The 22,238-nt window shown below is 40.1% G+C and overlaps 1 protein-coding gene and 1 long non-coding RNA gene across 3 annotated transcripts; one reads left to right on the plus strand and one right to left on the minus strand.

Moving 5' to 3' along the window:
- Positions 1-1,234: 1,234 nt before the first annotated feature.
- LOC124878553 lies at positions 1,235-2,887 on the plus strand. The gene is made up of 2 exons (XR_007040820.1): positions 1,235-1,349; positions 2,085-2,887. It is a non-coding gene; the product is annotated as an uncharacterized LOC124878553 (long non-coding RNA).
- On the minus strand, positions 2,349-20,033 carry LOC124878551 (E3 ubiquitin-protein ligase KCMF1-like). Of its 2 annotated transcripts, none has more exons than XM_047382552.1 (7): positions 19,871-20,033; positions 16,874-17,041; positions 14,959-15,098; positions 10,097-10,198; positions 8,692-8,872; positions 6,261-6,573; positions 2,349-3,840 (listed from the first exon to the last, which is right to left on the minus strand). In XM_047382552.1, the coding sequence occupies exons 1-7, from the start codon at positions 19,884-19,886 to the stop codon at positions 3,513-3,515; spliced, it is 1,248 nt and encodes a 415-aa protein (XP_047238508.1). In that variant the 5' UTR covers positions 19,887-20,033; the 3' UTR covers positions 2,349-3,512. The 2 variants fall into 2 exon arrangements, with proteins under 2 accessions (XP_047238508.1, XP_047238509.1); XM_047382553.1 differs by lacking the exon at positions 19,871-20,033 and adding an exon at positions 19,409-19,540.
- Between the last annotated feature and the right edge of the window lie 2,205 nt (positions 20,034-22,238).

Here is a 22,238-nt window from a genome sequence, read left to right on the forward strand (position 1 = left end):
TATGAAATGAGCAAATACAAATTGCAGTCTTCAAATAATGAATTCATTTATTAAAGGAAAATTGCTATCCAAACCAATTAGATCCTAGGTTATTGCCCCCTAACTGGTTGTGCCATCAAGAGCTGGTGATGACTGACAAAGAGTCTTCAACATTTGTAATTTTGCTCCAATCTTCTTATTAGAATTGTTTTAATTCAGCCACGTCAGATGGTTTTCAACCAAAAATGGATTTGAGGTTATGGCACAACATCTGAATTGGATTTAATTCTGGACTTTGACTAGGCCACCCCAAAACCTTTGTTTATTTCATGCCAATTAGAGGTGGCCTTGTTGGTGTGCTTTGGATCATTGTCGTTACCCAAGTGTGGTTGATTTCCAGCAGACCTGAAGCAGCCCCAAACCATCACACTACCACCCATTTGACTGTTGGTAAGGTTCTGTAAGTTTTCCAGGCTGCATGGTGGAGAGGTTGATAGCACTGTTGCCTTACAGCATGTAATGAAGAGGTCTTCATTACTTGGACTATTTAAATTTAAGTAATTCATAGCACTTTAAGAGCATCTTTGCACTCTATTAAAAACACTTTATTTAGAACTGCACTTTAAGCATGGATTTGCACATAAAGAATCATTTGCACACAAGTTTTAACTCTTTATTGAATATTTATTGAGTATTTTAATAATGAGCATGTAGCCTTTTGTTCCAGGCTCTGCACAGCTCCTCCTCATTGAGAAGTGGGGTGGGTGTCTGTGAAGAATTGTTATTCAGAGCAAATAAGGTCTACTGTTTTGAAACTGAAGCGAGTGTTTGTGTAAAATTTGTTTAATAGTGTGAGTGAAGGAGAATTGTTGTGCTAAGAAAGTAGCTCACCTGTCTTTTCTGTCCTCTCTCCAGGGTGTTTGGACAAATACGTCCCCGGGGGTAGAGACACCATTTATAGGTTCCGGGAGAGACCATGGAAAATGTGGGGGATTTGTGCACATAGAAGTTGTGAGGTTTTATAGTGTTTGGGTGCAGGTTTAAAAAAAATATAAAAAATATTTATAAAAAGTAAGGGGAAATATGTATATATTTGATCAAATGTATGTTTGAGTTGGAAGTTGTGAAATGTTAAATTCCATGTAAAGAATGGTTTGGTCCTTTATCAGCTGTGCCTATTTAAGGCTGCAATTGTGTCTTGTTAAAGAGGCTTGATGCTGTTAGGCTGAATGGTGTGTGCCTGAATAAAACAACTGCTACTTCCACCTTGCTCTGCCTTTACTATTATTTCTCACTGGAAATCCAGCCGCAAAGGCCACCAGGTAACACAGCACAAAGATCCTGGATTCTAACCCTGGCCTAGGGTGCATGTAAGTTTTACACCAGATGTGACGGGACACACTCATTTCAAAAAGTTACGTTTTTGTCTCATCAGTCCACAGAATATTTTCCTGAAAGTCTTGGGGATTATCAAGATGTTTTTTGGGAAATGTCCGATGGGTCTTTGTTGTGCTGGTTGGTGTTTATCTGTTCTTGAATTTCTTTAGGTCAGGCAAGGATGTGTTGCTTTTTGAGATATCTTAGCCGACTTCATGTCAGGTTCTCTTTAGGTGATTTCTTGAAGCTGTATCTTGTATTCCCTCAGGTTGTCTTTGACATTAAAATTAGTTTGATCCTGAACCCTTTAAGTGCAGCAACAAAATTGTCTTTTTCACAGTGCTGTACGGGTTTCGCTTTTAGAATTACAAGATCAACTTTTTGATATTGAAAATGCACTTCCAGGCTGTATTTGTTCCCAGTTCAAATGTGTGGCTCTTACTGCTCTGTATTTCTTGAGGTGTGCTAAATCTTTCCCTCATATCATGCCAAATACTCCTTGCCTTTTTTTCTCTGCTAGTGAATTCCCTGTGAGAAATAACACAGCTGCGCTGTTAGAGATGACAACCTGAGGCAGGAACACAATTTTTCCTCGATTTAACTTAATCCAACCTCCAGTGACTTAAATAGATCCACCCAAATGCAATTTTTGTTTCATTAAAAGTAGTAGAAATATTTGACTGTTCACTACAGTTTCATCTAGTTTTTTTTTTTTTTTTGAAATACAGATCCGGTCAAACTTGTATTTTTACTTTTCGCATTGAATTAGTCGCATTATTGATGGTTAATGTAAGTATGTGAGGCGACTGCTGAGAGAGCAGCTGTAAACGAGGACATGCATCAGGAGATGACAAAACTGCGTGAGAGTGAACTCCACCTGGAAGGTATGTATTTATTTATACGATTATTCTGTACATGCTCTCCATGAAAGTTGGCAACTGGGGTAAAATAAAAGCAAAAAAACCAAAATAACCACACAGGATTTAGGTTAGTTCTTTTCCATCCAAAAAACATTTTTATTTTCCTCCAAACTGAAAAGGCTTACCCTGTCATTTGGCTCTTCTCATTAGCCAAAAAACACACATTGCATTTCTTCAGCTTAGCAGTGGAGGCATACAAAGATCTTTTCGGACCCCGAGAGATCGACGGAAAGAGCAATACAGGATCCTCTCCTTCAAGCCACATGAGCAGATCTTTGTATTCATGAGATTAATTTAAGAACATAGGAAGCTGGAGAAAGAAGCATTTGATCTCCTGTGAAAGAGAGAGGAGAAAACAACCGTATGAAGAGACCAGGGATCATGTTCCTTCTGTTAGAAAAGGCCTGAAAATGTTCACAACCAAGAGATCATTTCATCTCTGCCTCAGTGCTGCGTATGTGCTGAACATCTGTAGTGTACATAAATGGACACCGGATATGCAAATTCAAAACCCAAGTGCCCACAGTCGATATAAAGCCAGGTCACATGACCCAAAAAACAGGTGGCGTCACACGAAGGGGAGGGGCTTGAGACTTTGACATAAGGGTTAACAGAACTGCGTTTGTGTGCGTGTGTGTGGTGGCACTCGGCACCAAAGTTATTCAGGTGTCCCAACAAGAGAAAGACCTCCCCGTCTGGTGACTGTGCAGTTTGAAATGGGCACATGGTGATTTAAGCTCATGCTTACGTTGTGGTAAACCATCCAAGCACTTTAATTTATATCTATAAATACACAGCAGCGTTTTTTTTTCTTTTATTAAGCGGAGGGTTTTCAGTCGGCCTCCTCTCCCTCCAAGTGTGTGACGGGATTTGTCTCTTAAAAACAGCAGACTACGCTTTCTGCTAGAGGAAATGCGGGTTATGATTATCAACTTTCATATAGAGTTTTTTTTTCTTCTTTTTAATAATATGTTTATATAGTTCTCTTTTGTCTCACACACCCTACACGCTTGCTTGCTTTCACATTCTCTCGTCTCACTACTTTTATTCAATGTACACAACGTAAAACATGGGGTGGAGTTGGGGAGCGACAGGGCTGAAATGACTGAGAAAAAAAACAAACAAAAAAAAAAGCCAAGAAGAACTGCAGTCTTTGTCATCCATTGGCAGTTGGGCTGACTGAGCAGTCAGCTAGTCACAATGGTGATTGAAGGGGGGGAGGGAGTGGCCATGTCATCAAAGGGGTGGCGCGGGGGGCTCTTTCTTTGCAGGTGTTGTTTTAGTCGTCGGTTTCGTCTTCTTCGGGGCGGGGCTCGTCTCCTTGAGGTTTAGGTTCTCCAGCGCCACGTCCAACGTCATGACCTCGACACAACCCATGGCCTCGAAGTCGGCGAAGTTCCGCAACGGGCCGTGACAATCATCCTCGTCTTCGGAGGAGGAGGCCGAGGCGTCCTCATCGGGAAGCAGCGTGGACAGCAGCAGCTCCGTGACGAACAGGCTCCTGTCGGCCCACTGTGCCTCGCACGCCTGCCGCTCAGCCTCAGACAGCCGTGGTTCGCTCAGCCTGAGGAATGGAAGCAGACGAATGGATCAAGCAAATGTTTAAAAGTCTTCACATGAGCATCGTCTTAAAAGTCTGTTCTATGCATTGACCCTGAAGAGGTTTTTAAAGATGACTTGACTGAAATACATTGAAATGTATAGAAGTCTTAAGTCTTCCTTTATAGAGTAGAGCTAGACTTCCATGTATTCTCCTAAAGTGGTCTAATTAACAGCTCTCCATACTTTCCAAAGATCTTTTTTTTTTTTACTTTTGCTGCTTTTTCACTCCTTTTTTTTTTAGTCAAAACCCCAAAGGTGAAGAATGATCTGTTAAGCCATTTTACTCTGATCTATAAACTATTCAGCCACAAAAAACTCCTAAACTCAAGGGTTGACCCAATGTTGTCAAGATTTTAACTAGATCTTCTGTCCTGCAAACGTTTTCATACGTCAACACAATGTGGTCTTTGGGGATTTTTGTGTGGTAAGCTGACAAAAGGTGTTGCATAATTGTAAAATTGGAAGGAAAATTATGTTTTTTCATTTTTCCAACGACTTTGTAGAACCACATTTCACCTCAATTACAGCGGCGATTTTTTAGTGGTAGGTGCTTCCAAATGGGCTCAAGCTAAGAATCTGTAAATCAATTTTTAAATCTCAGCACAGATTCTCAATGAGATTTCATTCTGGACTTTGACTGGGCCATTCCAACACATCATCATGCTTTCCTCTAAACACTCCGTTGTAGCTCTGCTTGTATGTTCAGAGTCGAGGTCCTGCAGGAAGGTGAACCTCTGTCCCGGATTAAAGTCTTTTTCATCCTCCAACAGGTTTTCTTCCAAGATTGCCCTCTGACCAGCTTCCTTGCAGCAGAAAAGCCTCTCCACAGCATGATGCTGCCACCACCATATTTCACAGAGGTTGGGATGTTCACAGTGATGTGATTAAGCACATATACTGCTTTGCATTTAGGCCAAGAAGTTAAATTTTGTTCTCATCTAACCAAAGAACTTTGGAAATAGCAAACATATGGGATTGGAAAGCTGGACTGTTTATGGCTTTTTTCTCTCTACTCCTCAATAAAGGCCAGTTATGTGGAGTGTAGTGCTTGGAAAAATCTACCCGAGCTGTGGATCTCTGCAGTTCCTCCAGAGTTAACACACCTTCTTGGCTTCTTTTTCTGATTAACGGTTTCCTTTCCAGGGCTGCTAGTTTAGGTGAAGGACCATGTCTTGCCAAGTTGGAAATTGTTCAATAGTCATTTTGGGATGATGGACTGCACGTTGTTTTATGACCTAATCCTGCTTTAAACTTCTCCATAGCTTTATCCCTGACCTGTCTGCTGTGTCTTCATGATGCCGTTTGTCCAACAATGACCTCTAACAAACCTCTGAGGCCTTCACAGAGCAGCTGGGTTTATACCGAGGTCAAATTACACACAGTTGGGACTCTTAATGGGCGATTTCTGCTTCTTTTGATGGGTAATGGGTATCAGACTAACGGGCACATCACAATTATGCGCCATTATATCTTCTACCTCATAAAATCCTAATAAAATACAATACATTAAAGTGTGTGGCTGTGACAAAATGTAGACATGTTTATGGATATTTTTCTATGAAATAACAGTTTCTATGAGATAACAGTTTGACAAACAAAAGGTATGTAGCACTAAAGGTTATTTCCAAAGCGCAATAAGACTGAAAACCAGATGATCAGGATAATGCATCTCTCAGGGCCTGTGTCTCACCTTAGTTAGAATCGAATATATTTTCAAGGACATTATACTAGGTGGTTTATTTACTGATATTTCTTTCAAGTTTACTTATTTTTATAAACATATTAGACAAAATAGTCAGGGCTCAAAACTGAACAATAGTATTTGAGAAACCAGCCGAAATCCAAAGTAAAGCTTTAAAAGATCACCAGAAATCCTAAAGAAATATTGATGAAAATGATTAAGAAAGTCTGTCCTCTTGGAGCCAAAGTATAAAAATAAAATCCTATCCTGTTCTGTATGAGATCCTATCTAACTCAATCTGTTTAGGTTACATCAAAATATTCTATTCTAAAGATCACCAGGATCTGCAAAACTGATGTTTTAATGGATCTAAACTTAAAGGACTTTGAATGTCATTGGGCCTGTAGTGTTTTTTCCATAATCCACCTGCCATTTTAATGCTTAACTTTAACTGCACCTTATTGTTGGTGTAGGGCCACCTGCTGGGCATATTGAGACATAAACATTAACATTTGGTGTTCTGTTGAAAAACCAAGCATCAAAGAGCCAATGATGGCACATCTTAAGACAAACAACACAAACAAGTATCTGGATCTGGTGGTTGGTGAAATTTTCAGCAAAAGATGTTGGTGATTAAGGAGCTATTACTGGTATCATCAGAAATAACGAGTGATGGACAAATAGAGTGTAGATGGTCCTACCTGCTGAGTAGAAACTGGGAGCTGTGTGCAGTGTGCTGTGCGTTGGGCTCAGTTGGCCCAGGGTGGGGACTGGGGTTGTTGGTGTGGTTGACGTTGGAGTTTGCGGCGGTTGAATTTGTGTTGAGGATTGCGTTGGCTCTGCCACCCCCTCGGCTGGCGTTTCGGGCCGTCTCCAGCTGCTGCCGCGCCACCTGGGCTTGCTGGCGCTCCAACTGGAGTTGCATCTGAAGCTGTTGGAGCTGTGTGGCAGAGGGACCCGAGCTGAGCTGGCCTCCCGCCGAACGTCGCACCCCCGACAACTGGGACAGGAGCTCTACGTGAGCCAAAGACACGGTTTGCAGTCAGAAAATGTGATCATGGTTTGAAAAGCAGAATTTTCTGACCTACTTCAGTCAATTTGAAAGCCTCATTAAAAAATAAAAAAACACAACCCTTGAGCAAATCATGCAGCAGCAAAAGAAAAAAAACGCTCTAAAACAAAACATTGATTTATTGGTTGGTGCCTAAAAGCAAGCATATTAGAGCTACACATTCACAAATATACAGAGATTTCTTCTAAACCCAGAGCCGTGGGATCAAAGCTCCGCAGGTAGAGCGGGTCATTAGAGAGGACACTGGAGTTTGGAAATGAACACTCATTACAACACAGCTGGGGGTGACGGAGCGAATGCCAAGCACTGAACCAAATTAAAATTGGGAACAGGATAAACAAGCAATTACCACTGCAACAATTCCTCCCACACACAACCGACTGCTTTGGGCAAACTTTTAAAAGCCCACTGGAGCATCTTCTAGATTTTAAGTTGTTTGTTTTTTTCCAGAGTTGATGCAAGAAAAAAAGAAGCTGGTAAAGAGACATTTTTACAAATGTTGAATTCATTCCCTTTAATCACCAAGACTCTGACTGGACCAATTAACTGGTTATAAGTTTTAATATCAGGAAGTTCAAATCAGCATTTTCACTAATCCTGCAAATCCACATGTTGCATTAGAAGCAGAATGTTAAATGACAGGATGTCTGGATTTTTTTTCAAAATCTACGTCTTCGATTTAGATGCGCTAATTGTTCAGCACTCACGATCAACAGTTGTATAAAGAAAAACAGGCTCGGACTTTCCTCTTCAGCTTGAATGCAGTGATTCAGTTCTCCTGAATCCATCATAAATTAGCTCAGATTCAGGGAAAGCTGCTGAGTTTAAGGTACAGATTTCTTCTGTTTTATACTTTTTGGTACACTTAAATGTCTTAGATCACACAAATGAGAAAATTATTTGAGTACAAACGAATGCTGTTTTCAACTGACGATCTTATTTATGAAAGGGAACAAAACTGTCCAAACCAATCAGGCTCTAAGTGAAAATGTAATTGACCCCTGAACCTAATAAAGGGTTGTGCCACCAGACCGCTGCCTGAACTGAAAATGTGTGTTTCGCATACATGTGGGGAAATTTTGGCCCACTCTTCTTAGCAGAACTGTTTAATATCAGTCACAATGGAGGGCTTTTGTACAGGAAGGGTTTGTTTAACGTGATGCCACAACTTCTCAAGCAGATAAAGTTCAGACTTTGACTAGGCCACTCTAAAACCATTATTTTGGATATTTTGTGAGCGAGTACAGTCTCGTACTTTTTGCTGAATCATCGACACGGACTTTAACTGAGGCCAGAAGTGCTTCACATATTGTTCTGTTCGAGCCAGTACTGGGAAGGTTCCCCACTGATCCATGTTTTCTCCATTTGTGGATAAAACTCCCCCCCCCCGTTGTTCTCTGGGGTTCCCAAGCTGTACAACTGGCTTTGTCTCCCTCCCCAGAGTGATAATGACTTCTCATGTGTTATTTTATGAGATCTTTCAGCCTACTTCATGTCATACTGGTCTGGCGGTTATCTGGCAAGGTGTGTTTGGATCATTTTTGTCATTAATAAATTAAATCATTTGAAACCTGCTGCTGGTGTGTGACAAAAACAACCGCAGGAATCTCTGAAGGGGCAGATACTTTTCATAACTCTGTACATCAAAACAATTAGGTAACCTTTTTTAACCAAAACAGGTAAAAGCCTCCTATTAGAGAAGTGCTTTAGTGATTGACGAGTTCCATATAGCAACAAGTTATCTTAAGTAACCAAGTCTTGTTTTTTTAAGCATATTTTTCCCCTCCAAGTTTGAGTGTCACGTTTCTATAACAAGACGTTGAGTCATTTCTGTACAGATTTTAAGTGAACTTACTAGTAAAATGATTGAAAAACATCTTCCAAGCACCTGCCGGCTCTTTGCATGGCAGATATTTACTGAAAACTGGATAATGCGTAATACATTTACAGAAAAAAAATATTTTTGTGTAAAAAATAAGAATTATTTCTAAAGTTAGACAGAAAATGTCTTTGTTTTGTTCGTAGCAGCTTCAGTAGATCCTGTGCCTCTGTCAGCTCACCTGCTATGGGATCCATAGCCTCTCTGCTGTAGTTGGAGCTCTGTGAGGAACTCTGACTTGTGGAGAGCCCCCCTGTGGTGCTGCTGGTGAAATGCATGTTAGACCTGCGGGCTCGCGGGCCCCCCAACCCGCGCCCGGGGTGAAACATCCTCCTCACGTGCCGCACCCCGCTGGACTCATCGTGACACTCGCCGTTAAGGAAAACATCAGAGGCAACATCTCTCATTAATAAAAAACAGAAATGGTCATTATTAGATATCATTCTTGTTTTATTAACAATTTCCGACCGTACTCACATTTGAGGAGCCTGTCCTTGTATATTTGCTTCATGCATTATTAAAACTACTAAAAACGCTTCCCACAGTCAGGGCTGTGATTTGGAAACATATCTGCACGCTGCTCTAATCTTACCCACAAAAAACAAAACACGGGCTACACTACCAAAACGATTGGCACTCTGCAAAGCTTCCTGAAGCAGTTGCTCCGAGTTTCATTTCAGTGTATTTCTGCCTCTTTTGTTTTCTCTGAAGCACTTGTTCAAAGTATCCTATAAATAGACCACCAGGCTGATGTCGTCAGACCTGAGGTTATTCTAGACAGAAAGTATTTCAGCTCTTTCCTGACGAGCAAACCAACCGATTTCATTACGAGCTGCACAACAACATTAGAACATTACATTAAATTTAACAATCATTGCCTTGAAAAACATGGCTCAGGGTTCTTACGATTGCACAGGTGGAATGTGTTTGGGGCCCTTTGAAACAAGAAAAAGGACAAGATATTATTTTCTGAAGATAGTTGGCAAACAGAAGAGCCTTAAATGACTGTTAAAAGTAAAGGATGTAAGTCAAAGACATGTGACAATAATTACACACCATCTGATTCAAACAAATGCCTCCGGAACAAAGAAAGGTCCGTTTTTCTGCAGGACCTTCACATCATTTGTCCTCTTTCACTCATTCATTATGGTTTCTAAGCTGAAAAGTTATTAAAGCCTTTTTCAGCGGGTAGAAATGTGCATCAGATCACTTCAGGGTCATTAAACAATCTATATGCTCTGATTAAACATTTTCATCAATTTAAAACCCGCCTGGCAAATTTAGATCGAAAACTTCAACACATGCAGCAGTTACCAACGTATCAATCTAAATAATATCAGAAATCTGATTTCATTTGATACAAGCCACAATTACTTTACTCTATAGGGTCTGATATTATAGGCAGCTATTTTGGGAATTTGACAAACTGCCACCTAAGGCTTAGAAAGTATTAAAACGTATCAGATTTGGAGTGTAAATGGCTACAGTCTAATTGAAACAGAAACACCTCTTCTCTGAAAAAGACATTTTTCTTTAGTTTTTTTTTCCTGAAAATACACCTGTCTGTCAGGATGGAAAAAGGATATCAAGTCTCTCGGGGCTCTGTGTTCAAGTGTGAGATGAGCAGCAAAGTCATCAGTCACGTGATTTGGGTCACCACCTGGCAGTGCTGCACATATCGGGCATATCTAGAAGAAAGGGGAAAACAACATGGTGATATAAGCTGAACCACATATGGAAAAACTTCCATCGCGGCCTACAGCCAGAACCTCATTCACGTGCTCTAAAAATAAGACTTACTCATGATCATTCTACTTAAGTACATCAGTTTTTATAATAAATGCAAATAAACTGAGTTTTTTGATGCTCTCATATAATCACTGGTGTATAAATTTGTAAAACTGTAAAATTAAGAAATCTAACAATCCTGCCAAGTTGCTGGGATTTGCACACATTATCAATTAAGAGTTTATTGTTTATCACTATTTAGATCCCAGTATTTTTTTTATCCTAACAATGACAAAATAACTGCATATCCATAGTGGAAAAACTCCATACATGAGCTTTGCTTTACACACAGATAACTAGGCTTCATTCTTTATCTGTAATGAGATATTTCTTTCCTTAAAAACACACAAAAAAAAAAAACCTTGATCTGTCACACTTCTGTCCAGGGAAACACGAATGTAGCATTGAATAAGTACAAATAACAAGAATTTGGTCAGTCTAAGGACATCAGATCGTAAGTTGACAATTCAAACCTTTTCCTAAATCAGTGGTCCGTTCAGCTTTTCTATGGGCCACATCATTTGGAAAACACACGCTATGATGATGGGGGAATATTTTAGGAAAGGACTAACATCATGAGGCAAGCACTGATGTGGCAAACAATGTGGCTCACAGTTCAAATGAAAAGTTTCAGAATAAAATCAGAGCTAAACTAGGGGTGCGGATTTTAGCGAGGTGTTCGTTTTCATTCGATTTACATATTTTTATGTGATTTATGTAAAGGATGGTCAACAGCATCAATGAAAACAGACCTGTTGCCCTGACACCTGTAGTAACAAAGTGTTTGGAGAACCTGGTCCAATGTCATGGTATACAGGTCCTTCTCAAAATATTAGCATATTGTGATAAAGTTCATTATTTTCCATAATGTAATGATGAAAATTTAACATTCATATATTTTAGATTCATTGCACACTAACTGAAATATTTCAGGTCTTTTATTGTCTTAATACGGATGATTTTGGCATACAGCTCATGAAAACCCAAAATTCCTATCTCACAAAATTAGCATATCATTAAAAGGGTCTCTAAACGAGCTATGAACCTAATCATCTGAATCAACGAGTTAACTCTAAACACCTGCAAAAGATTCCTGAGGCCTTTAAAACTCCCAGCCTGGTTCATCACTCAAAGCCCCAATCATGGGTAAGACTGCCAACCTGACTGCTGTCCAGAAGGCCACTATTGACACCCTCAAGCAAGAGGGTAAGACACAGAAAGAAATTTCTGAACGAATAGGCTGTTCCCAGAGTGCTGTATCAAGGCACCTCAGTGGGAAGTCTGTGGGAAGGAAAAAGTGTGGCAGAAAACGCTGCACAACAAGAAGAGGTGACCGGACCCTGAGGAAGATTGTGGATAAGGGCCGATTCCAGACCTTGGGGGACCTGCGGAAGCAGTGGACTGAGTCTGGAGTAGAAACATCCAGAGCCACCGTGCACAGGCGTGTGCAGGAAATGGGCTACAGGTGCCGCATTCCCCAGGTCAAGCCACTTTTGAACCAGAAACAGCGGCAGAAGCGCCTGACTTGGGCTACAGAGAAACAGCACTGGACTGTTGCTCAGTGGTCTAAAGTACTTTTTTCGGATGAAAGCAAATTCTGCATGTCATTCGGAAATCAAGGTGCCAGAGTCTGGAGGAAGACTGGGGAGAAGGAAATGCCAAAATGCCAGAAGTCCAGTGTCAAGTACCCACAGTCAGTGATGGTCTGGGGTGCCGTGTCAGCTGCTGGTGTTGGTCCACTGTGTTTTATCAAGGGCAGGGTCAATGCAGCTAGCTATCAGGAGATTTTGGAGCACTTCATGCTTCCATCTGCTGAAAAGCTTTATGGAGATGAAGATTTCATTTTTCAGCACGACCTGGCACCTGCTCACAGTGTCAAAACCACTGGTAAATGGTTTACTGACAATGGTATCACTGTGCTCAATTGGCCTGCCAACTCTCCTGACCTGAACCCCATAGAGAATCTGTGGGATATTGTGAAGAGAACGTTGAGAGACTCAAGACCCAACACTCTGGATGAGCTAAAGGCCGCTATCGAAGCATCCTGGGCCTCCATAAGACCTCAGCAGTGCCACAGGCTGATTGCCTCCATGCCACGCCGCATTGAAGCAGTCATTTCTGCAAAAGGATTCCCGACCAAGTATTGAGTGCATAACTGTACATGATTATTTGAAGGTTGACGTTTTTTGTATTAAAAACACTTTTCTTTTATTGGTCGGATGAAATATGCTAATTTTGTGAGATAGAAATTTTGGATTTTCATGAGCTGTATGCCAAAATCATCCGTATTAAGACAATAAAAGACCTGAAATATTTCAGTTAGTGTGCAATGAATCTAAAATATATGAATGTTAAATTTTCATCATTACATTATGGAAAATATTGAACTTTATCACAATATGCTAATATTTTGAGGAGGACCTGTATCCGGCCTCTCGCCCACCCTTGACTCTCTGCGGTTTGCATACAGAGCAAATAGATCAACTAAAGACACAACTGTCACAGCGCTCCACTCCACCATAACATACCTCGAACGCCAAGGATACCGTGCATCTTTCCACCACCTGCTGCTAGATCACAGATCTCTTTCTGACCGGGTTCAGAGACACTAGCTCTCCGCAATGTTGTGTACTTAGCCTACCACTGTACACCTATGACTGTGTCAGCAACCACCCTGCCAACTCCTACGAGGTCATGAGGTCACCGGGCTGGTGCGCTGATAACTTGGGCCTTACCACCTCTAAGACCAAACAGGTGATTGTTGACTTCAGGAGGAGGAAGTCTGACCTGCAGCCTATCACCATCATATAGGAATGTGTGGAGAGGGCGGCCAGCTTTAAGTTCCTGGGTGTGTACAAGGATGCAGACCTGCTATGGAGCTCTAACACCATGGCGATAGTGAAGAAGACCTAGCAATGTCTCAGCTTTCTGAGGATCCTCAGAAGGCTCAACCTGAGGCGGGAGCTGCTGACTGTCTTCTACCGCTGCTCTGCATATCTGTTTGGTTCATAAGCTGCACCATGGCACACAGCAAACCAGTATAGAGGGTCATCGACACTGCCTAGAAGATCATCGGCCTGTACGACCTCTTCAGAAGTAGCTGTCTGAAGAGGGCACGCATCCTTCTGAGTACACACTCAGGACACTGGGTGTTTGAGCCGCTGCCTCGGGCTGCAGATACAGAGACCTGAGGTCACACACTAATAGAAACACTTATTACAATATAACTTAATAATCTGTACCTTACGTCTTTGAGGTGGGCCATTTGCAACACACAAGTGCAATTTTTATTTTTTTCTGATTTATGGCTGCACTCTACGTACTGCATTTCATTGTGTAGCTCGTTTTTCTTGTCTATGCACCTTACAGTGGGTCAATAGACCGATCCCGTTGTACTTCTTACACATTGTATGTTGGTACAATAACAATAAGGACTTATATTTTAGCTGAAAATCTGTTTCTGCCACAGCAGAGTAACAAAAAAAAAGATACAAATTGGAGTAAATAGTTTAAGAAAACACTGAAAAATACATGACACATCTACCCAAGAGATCAATATATCCTTTACTTATCCCAGTAAATTGTCTCATTAAAACTGAAATCCTGTTTTCTAGAGACCGGCCCAGTTTGTAAAGGATTATTAGAAAACGTGCTTTCAGAACAAAAAACTGAACACAAACCTCTAAAAGGGGAAAATGTCTCTTAAATGTGTGTGTGTCAGACAAACACCACACCAACATAAGAAGTGTTTGAGTTAGGGCTTTCTCTTCTAAATGTAATTACCGGAGTTCAATGTCGGAAAACTGTCACTGCAGGGTAAATAAATTGTACTTTAACTTGCCAATTTCACAACCGGTAGATTTCTTGTTTAATTTAAAAGAAAATGCTGTAAAGGTTTGGTTTTCTGAATCGCTCGTCTCTAGCTCAACATCCTCTGTGTTTTGTTTGCATGACAATAAGTTCCTCTGTGCACATGTTCATCAAAAAGCAGACAACAAGTACATGTTTAATGTACTTAATGACTATTTCCAGTCCCTCCAGGCGTACTGAAAATGAAAGGTTCGGTCCTTCAGATAAAAACATGATGAGATAAAAGAATGTTTAAAACTATCTTAACCCTGAGCGAGTTCAGGTGTCTCCAACACACAGGCATGTAGATGTAGTAACAATAAATTAAACAGACTAAATACTCTGCGTGTGTGACATTAGTCGGTCAGGATCATGAGGAACAGAACCACTTCTTGCAGCTTTCCTCTACGTTTTTTGCCAGCTTGTACCTATCGCTATATCCCAGCGCCGGCTACGTCCCAAAACTGTCTGGTCTCCGGAGGAAGAAGGCAATTACAAGAAAACTCTGGAAATCAAAGACCATTTGTCCTGACATTCTCTCTTGTGAGCTAGCAAACAGACTCTGTTGTGCATCCATGTGATCATACAGCGGGAAAACAAAAGTGTCATAATCCTATCCAACATTAGAACGTCTCCTATTCATAGATTCACCTGTAAACAGAACCATACAATCCACCTGACAATCATTCCCATCAGAACTAGCTTATTTGCAAGCGATTTATTTGACTCAGACTTCCACTCAAAAGAAAATGCTTCCAGCTGTAAACTCGGCCCAGACGTTTAATCGTGGTTACACAGAGCGTCCACTCACCACTTCTGTGGAGGTCTCTGTGTGATCTGCAGCCACATGCTCTTGCAGGGAGATCTCCGTGTAGCCCATCCTGCCACAGTAGGGACAGGTGAAGGCCTGAGGCTGCTCCACCGAGAAGGCTTCTCCACCATAGTATAGGTCTAAGGGGAAAGACAGAGACACTGCATTTAGCCCTGGTCAAGCAGTTTGTCTCATAAAACAATATGTGAATAGGGAATCTATCAATAGTATCTTTACATAGTTATTACAAAGCCCAGGGATCTAGAACTCCAGTTCTTAACAGCAGCATCTTTTAGATGCGTTTTTGCTTCAACACGCCTGAATGCCAGTCTACACGTCAAGGTTAATTAACATTTTTTATTTGGTCGTTTTAGGTCTAATTTTGCTTTTTACATTAGTGCTGTTTAGATCAGATCACATACATGTGTGTGTTTCTAGGGCTTGTTTACGATTATATTTGTTATACAAATCATTCTGATTAACTACCTAATATCCAACATCTGACTCAAAGCGGAGTACAAAGAATTTGCTCTACTCTAATAAATGGAAAAAAGACGGACGGACAGAAAGAGGATTGACAGACAAACTGATGAGGGGCTGTAAAATGGATCAGTGGAAAGATGGATGCCCAGACAGGCAGGACAAACAGATAACTGGATGGAGAAACAGCTGATTGTTTATCTTTATTGTGCCTGCAGTAATGATAAGGATAATAATGGTGAAGAAGAATTTACCACAAGCTTAACAAAAATCTACACTAACCACCGGTCGAAGGTTTTAGAACGCCTTACTGATTTAATGGTTTCCTTTATGTTTATGACTATTTACATTGTTCTTAGATTCTCACTGAAGGCATCAAAACAGTGAATGAACACATATGGAATTACGTAGCAAACAGAAAAGTCTAAAATAACTTGAATATGTTTTATATTTTAGATTCTTTAAAGTAGCCGCCCTTTGCTGTGACGACTGAGATATTAACCTTTGGCCGTCTCTCAATGAACCTCTGGGAAGTTCTTTCAAGACTCTTAGAAAACTATTTCAGGCGACCTCCTCATGAAGCTCAGGGTGAGAACGCTAAGAGAACAAAACAGTCATCAGAGCAAAGTGTGGCTAGTTTGAAGAATCCCATGTTTGATAAAACACCCCTGTCTAAAATGACCCTTATGACCTTTTCAAATGCCTGAGTAACATCTTTCAATGAAACATCTACAAGTGCATGTCTGCCCTCGTGGTTTCACAGAAAGCTATGTGTGAAATGTTACACTCAAGACTTGATGTGGTAGATGAACAGCAGACAAACCATGTCCAAAGTGGAACCAAACGCCCGAGGCAATCAGGGTATAAAGATCCGACTGGACCAACTCATTTTGGGAATTTCAGATGATTCATCTAGAGGGAACAATGTCTGGAAATATAAACGTTTTTCCATACTAGTATTTTACTTTTCCACACAGACCAGGAAAATAGTGAAGTAAATAATTATTGTCCATTCACGGCTGGGAAGGAACTCTGATTACTGCAAGTTCATTTGGAAACTAAAACATCTCAACTGAAAAGGAAAAATAACTGTTAACAAAAGATAACACACACTGTATGCTTCTAGAGGCCAATCGGGTCAGCTTTAAAAATAACAGCAGTTTCAGAGACTTATGCAAACTAGACCAACATTAATACTTTCATAAAAAAATCAACCTCATGTTTTCCTTCCATAGTGTTTTCCAAACAGAAACCATCCTCATCCTTGTTTGGAAGTGTAGAAAATTACTAACGAACACTAACATCATATTCCTCAGAGACGGCATAACCAAATAACTATTATTTAAAAATAAAGTTGAACCGCGCTGCTTAAATGTAACATTTTATATAAATGTTTTTGAAAAACGTGCCTGTCGTCAACATTATCTTTACTCACCAAAGTCAACTCTTGTTAATATACACTGCATGGGATGTTCTGTGGTGTGTCGGGTCGTGGTGGCACCGCTTTCGTAGCATGATGCGCACAGATCATAGTCGTAGCAAATTAAACACTTGTACCGTCGACCTCTGAAGTTGCCCTTTAAACACGCATCGCAGCTCACACCTGTAGGAGGACACATGCAACACAACAACCAAGACATGTTAATGAATGTATCAGACTTTGACATTTTTAAGATAAGTAATGAATCTATGAACATATCATGTTAAAAAAAAAAATACTTTATCCTATTTTAGAAGAAGCCAATTTATGTTTTTTTTTATTAATAATTGTTATATTGGACGTAGAACCGATTTATTTTTTATGTTCTTTAAACTAAATGAAGATACAGTGAACATAAGCCTCACGCACACTCAAGAAATACCTTTCTAACAGATCGGTAAATGCACACTTAAAAATAAACAGATAATACGAGTTCACACATCTAAATGAAACTTACAAGACATCTGGCTGAATAATTTGCTACAGGATAAAAGTAATTGTTGTTTTACTATACTTTCTGCACCAAGTTAGATCATTCCAGATGCATAAAACAATAAAGATTGTCAAGCTATGTTAAGATCTACCAGAACAAGGAAAATGTCAAATCTATCCAACTGATGCTTAGCCATAACACATTTAAACCACGCTGCCAGTTGGTTCAAAACACACTATTTATATTGCTTGATCTTACTTTCTAGATCATAATAAGCAGCTGGTTTAAGTGTGGTGTTGAGAGGCAGAAACAACTGCTATCTTATTTCTTTGACTTAAAGGCTGCATTGATTATATGCATTTAAAGGAAAAGCTTTTACAACCAGCAGCCTTGAAAGGACGTTGATTAACTAAAAATGTACCACCGATAAAGATCAGAATCAGCAGGACAAACACTTGAAAACTGTATGGCTTTTTGTTCCCATTAAATAAATACTTAAAAACTAAGAGCCCCCACAACAGAATTTACTGTTTTGTTTAATAACAATCAGATAAAGGTTAGGGAGAAATGCTTTATAGCACAAATGTGGGTAATTCTGGAATTCCTTCATTTTTGGGAGAATTCAAACCCACTACCTTTATCAAAAACTCTGAACAACAATTTTTGGGGGATTTTTTGTGCCTTATGTTCCTTTAAAACATTTTAAATCATTGGAATTTGTTTGTAACGGTCTTCATTTAAACCTACTCACCTGATCATGGTGTGATTTGTCCGTTTTCTTATTGCTCTTTCAGTTAAAATAGTTTGACATTTAGCTTACTCAGCTCGCATACCTACCGATAAATTGCATGGAATATAACCAGCTTCTATCGCCCGTTTTTAAACTGTTTACAATAAGACCTTTACCCGACTGTGACCACATTTCTAATGAATAAAAAAGAACTCTGCTTGCTCAGGCAGTGGAGATTTGTAGCATGTTATTTTATAGTAAAAGCTATTAAGAATTAAACCTAGAAACATTAATACAAGGCATGTTACTATGCTTAAGTCTACGGACGCCAATCTGCAAGCTCTTGATTGGGTATTATTATGTTATTGGTTTCACAGTTCAATTAACTCAATAGTCTGTTAATAAATGTTTCCAAGTACTTATATAAGAAAAATCAGCTAATTTGATATGCAAGTATAAAGCCCAGTTACCCGCAACAATTGGAAACAGTATTTATCTATATTTCAAACATGAGCTATAATGTTTACTATCAATTTAAGCAGAATTCGCATTTTTCAAATATGAAAATATAATCTCTATAATGAAGTGAAATCGCTTGCTTCGACATATAATTCTTAAATAAAATACTGACAAAATACACTCTGCTACAAAGCTTTAATGTAATGTAAAGCACATTGTCTACATTTATATGACCCATTTTAAAACTTTACTTTTACATATTGTTGCACAGTGGGAATTTAACCTCTAACCGTATTAACATCATTTACATTGAAAACAATCTACTTGTTTAGGCAGCTGAGATTAAGAAACTCAAATTATTTTATTATGAAGAAAAGTCTCAGGGAATTAAATGTGGAAAAACTAATACTTTTCCCTGTTTTCCATACAAACTACTGAAAGTATGAACCCTGAATGACACCAGACTGACTCTTTAAATCCCGTAAACATTTCATTCGCAGTGAAGAAGCTTTTTTTAAATTAAGGACAAAACCTGAGCTGGGAAAACAGCAAGTCTAACAAAGACAGCTACTTAACTCGCCGAGATAAATAACTGGTCGACAACTGACAGCAAAGTTCAGAACAACCCAAACATGGAAACAGAGGCCGTCCGGACCAAACCAACCTTCCCAACTAACCAGCTACCGTTGGCTAAAATGTTGACTGACAAGCCCGAGTAAACATTATAGTAATACCGCAGTTAACACAACTGTTTACATTTTACTCGACCAAACCACTCCAAGTCAAACAAGGTTGGTGACAAGGACGGAGTGATTGTTAGTTTTCCTTCGTTAGCTAACGAAGCTGAGATCTACAGGCCAACTCTCACCAGGATCGAAGCTAAAGCAGCTAACAAGAATATTTTCAAAGCGTCCACCCACTCCAACGCCATCTGGGATCCGCTGTCCTCTAATGTTGCCTATTTTCGGCACTCCCCTTGCTCCTCAACGATCACCTACATTACCACATAGCTGCCATGCTAAGTTAGCACCCGGCTAACTTCAACCAGCCTCTTCCGCCTTTATGACAGCGCTGAATAAATTGGAATTATGAATATTTCCTCAGACAGTAACTGCAAATAAAAAAAAAACATTTATATTAACTATCTATTTTAGGACGGGCAAAAATGCGTTGTTCCAAATTTTCAATGCACAAACACTGCTAACACTAGCCAACGTTAGCTAAGACGGGCTGCAAATTGAGAATTTGTCGGCTAGCAGAAGTTAGCCGGCGGTGCATTGTGACAACGTTTTTATTACAGATTGAGACCTGTGCTGAAACGGGGTCTTACCTTCATGACGGGACATCCTACGAACACTGACTCAGCCCCCTACTTGGGCTCCCAAGGCTTGCAATACAGGATAATATGAGAGGAGAGAAGAGAAGCCGGGGCTGGGTGGCTGTCCCTGGCCTCTTCCCTCATGAAGGATCCGGTTTGGCTTCACTGCTCCCCTCCGCCTCCAGCTGTGTCACTGGCCAGCTGCTCTGACCACACGGGGGCGCCGCTGTCTCACTTTTGGTGGCCAGCGTATTTTTTTATATGAAGAGACAATTTTCAAAATATCTGATTGGACGTTAAAATTTGCAAGTCTTCGTACAATTTACTAAATACTTATGCATTAATACAAGTTCAAGTGTACTGACATATTCATCAGGTACATGGTACCCACAATTATGTAAAGCACTATTTGCTTTATTTGCTTTCGCTGCCTTTAAGCCTATAGATACAAAGATAAATAAATTGATCCTAATAATACAATCAAAAGCAGTCAAAACGCTAAGATAAAACTAAACTGCAAAAATAAAAATACATATAAATAAAAATACACTTAAAAGTCAAATTACCATTCAATAATTACCCTCATCCTATCAGAGGTCATTTAAGTAACATTTGTTGGAGGGAATCCCAGTCATCCCACTCCCCAGCAACACTCTTTAGGTTATCAGATGATCAGATGTCCAAAGCACCTCAGCCTCATCCAAACACCTTTAAATGGGGAGGAATATTCCCCTGGATATTGGAGCGTTTCTTATCCTATCTCTAAGGCTTAGCCTGTTCAGGTATCCTGATCACATGACCAAACCCTCTCAGTATATACCTTTTAATGTGGAGGAGCAGTAGCTCTAATCTGAGCCTCCCTGTAAATAGCACAGCTCATCACCTTATCTCTAAGGCTGGGTTCCTTCAACCATTGTGATCAGATGTCTAAACCACCTTACGATGCAGAAGAGCACTGGTTCTACTCCAAGCTCCCCTTGATGACAAAGCTCCTCACCAGGACCTTAGTCTTTCTGCCGGGAAACATATTTTATGACCACAGGTGAGTGTTAGAACATAGCACACTTGTAAATTAAGAGCTCCACCTGTTGACTTGGCTCTTTTATTTCCAACAAAACCCCCACCAACGCTCTCATTAATGCTGACAAGGTTCCAATCTGTCTATTCATTTCCCATTTCATCTGTCTGTCAATTTGGAAGAAAATACCAAGAGACCTGAAGTCCTCCGTTGGAAGCAAAGACTGACCTCCAGCATGGAAGGAGCAGTCCACCTTTCTTTTGCCCAGGAACACATTTTAAAAAAGGTACTTTTTTTACATTAAATTATTTTTCCATGACTCAGGGGGATTTATCCTCTGCTAACATAAAGAATAGCCAGTTCATCCCAGAGATGCAAAGGATAACCCCACACACTGCAGGAATCACTGTTTACTCTAACATTCATGTTTTAGTTTGTAGTATAAAGATGGAATACGCCTAGAAATCCCAGGCAGAACATGCAAACATCTAGAAAAGCATTCACATCTCAAACAAACCTGATACAGGTGAGGCAAAGCGATTTCCATCACACCACCCAGTAAGCCATTAAGATGTATTTCCATAAAATAAAACTCTTTAGCAGTTTTCCTTCTCATTTGTTTGTTGCAAGGTTATGACTTTCTTTTCCCCGATTATCCAGTTTAGCTTTAGAATTAAGCTTTAAACATTAGGTTCATATTTAAAACATCACAGTTGGGAACCCATAATTTAGCCAAATTTAGCAATTACCGAAACAAGTACAGTGTTAGCTCTAATAAAACTGTCTGAAGACGCTACAAACTTTGCTATGATTTAAGGTTTCGTTGCTGCATTTTTGAACTGAGGCTTTTGGGATGAATTAAAGCACCACCTGAAACTTGAAAAATGTTTAAACTGGATTTTTCTGCTGTCCTCAACAATCTCGGCACTGTCTGGTTGTTTAAGTTTCACGCAGTGTTTCCTTGCCGCACAAACCTCACAGAACAAACTGAGGACAGGTCGGCACGGTGCAGAACCAAACTGGCTCCCAAGACCTCTCAGCTTGCTGAGTGGATGGAAAGAATAACAGAAGCCCTTCACTGAGGCTCCTTCAACTTGAAGGTGAACATGAGTGCCAGTTTCCAACGTCAGATGGATTCTGGGAAGGACATGGGGCTCTTTCTTGAGAAGTACCATAGATTTTCTTTGGTCTTGTCATGCTAAGATAAAAAAACAGAAACGTAACATCAGAAGACTTACTGTTTGTTAGTATTAGTAAATGTTTGCCCCAAACTATGGATTTGAAGTCCCTGCCACTTTCTGATTAACATTAAACAGTGATTTAATTTACCCTGTTCCTGTTTGGAGCCCCTGTGCATTGAAT

Source organism: Girardinichthys multiradiatus, chromosome 12, assembly GCF_021462225.1.
Source record: "Girardinichthys multiradiatus isolate DD_20200921_A chromosome 12, DD_fGirMul_XY1, whole genome shotgun sequence".
Taxonomy (NCBI): Eukaryota; Metazoa; Chordata; class Actinopteri; order Cyprinodontiformes; family Goodeidae; genus Girardinichthys; species Girardinichthys multiradiatus.

Excerpts from the sequence above, each read along its gene's own strand:
- LOC124878551 (XM_047382552.1), bottom strand. Across the intron at positions 8,873-10,096 it reads ACAGAGCCCCGAGAGACTTG|GATGAGTCCAGCGGGGTGCG; the intron begins ATATCCTTTTTC and ends GGCGAGTGTCAC. Across the intron at positions 6,574-8,691 it reads GGCTATGGATCCCATAGCAG|AGCTCCTGTCCCAGTTGTCG; the intron begins GTGAGCTGACAG and ends TGGCTCACGTAG.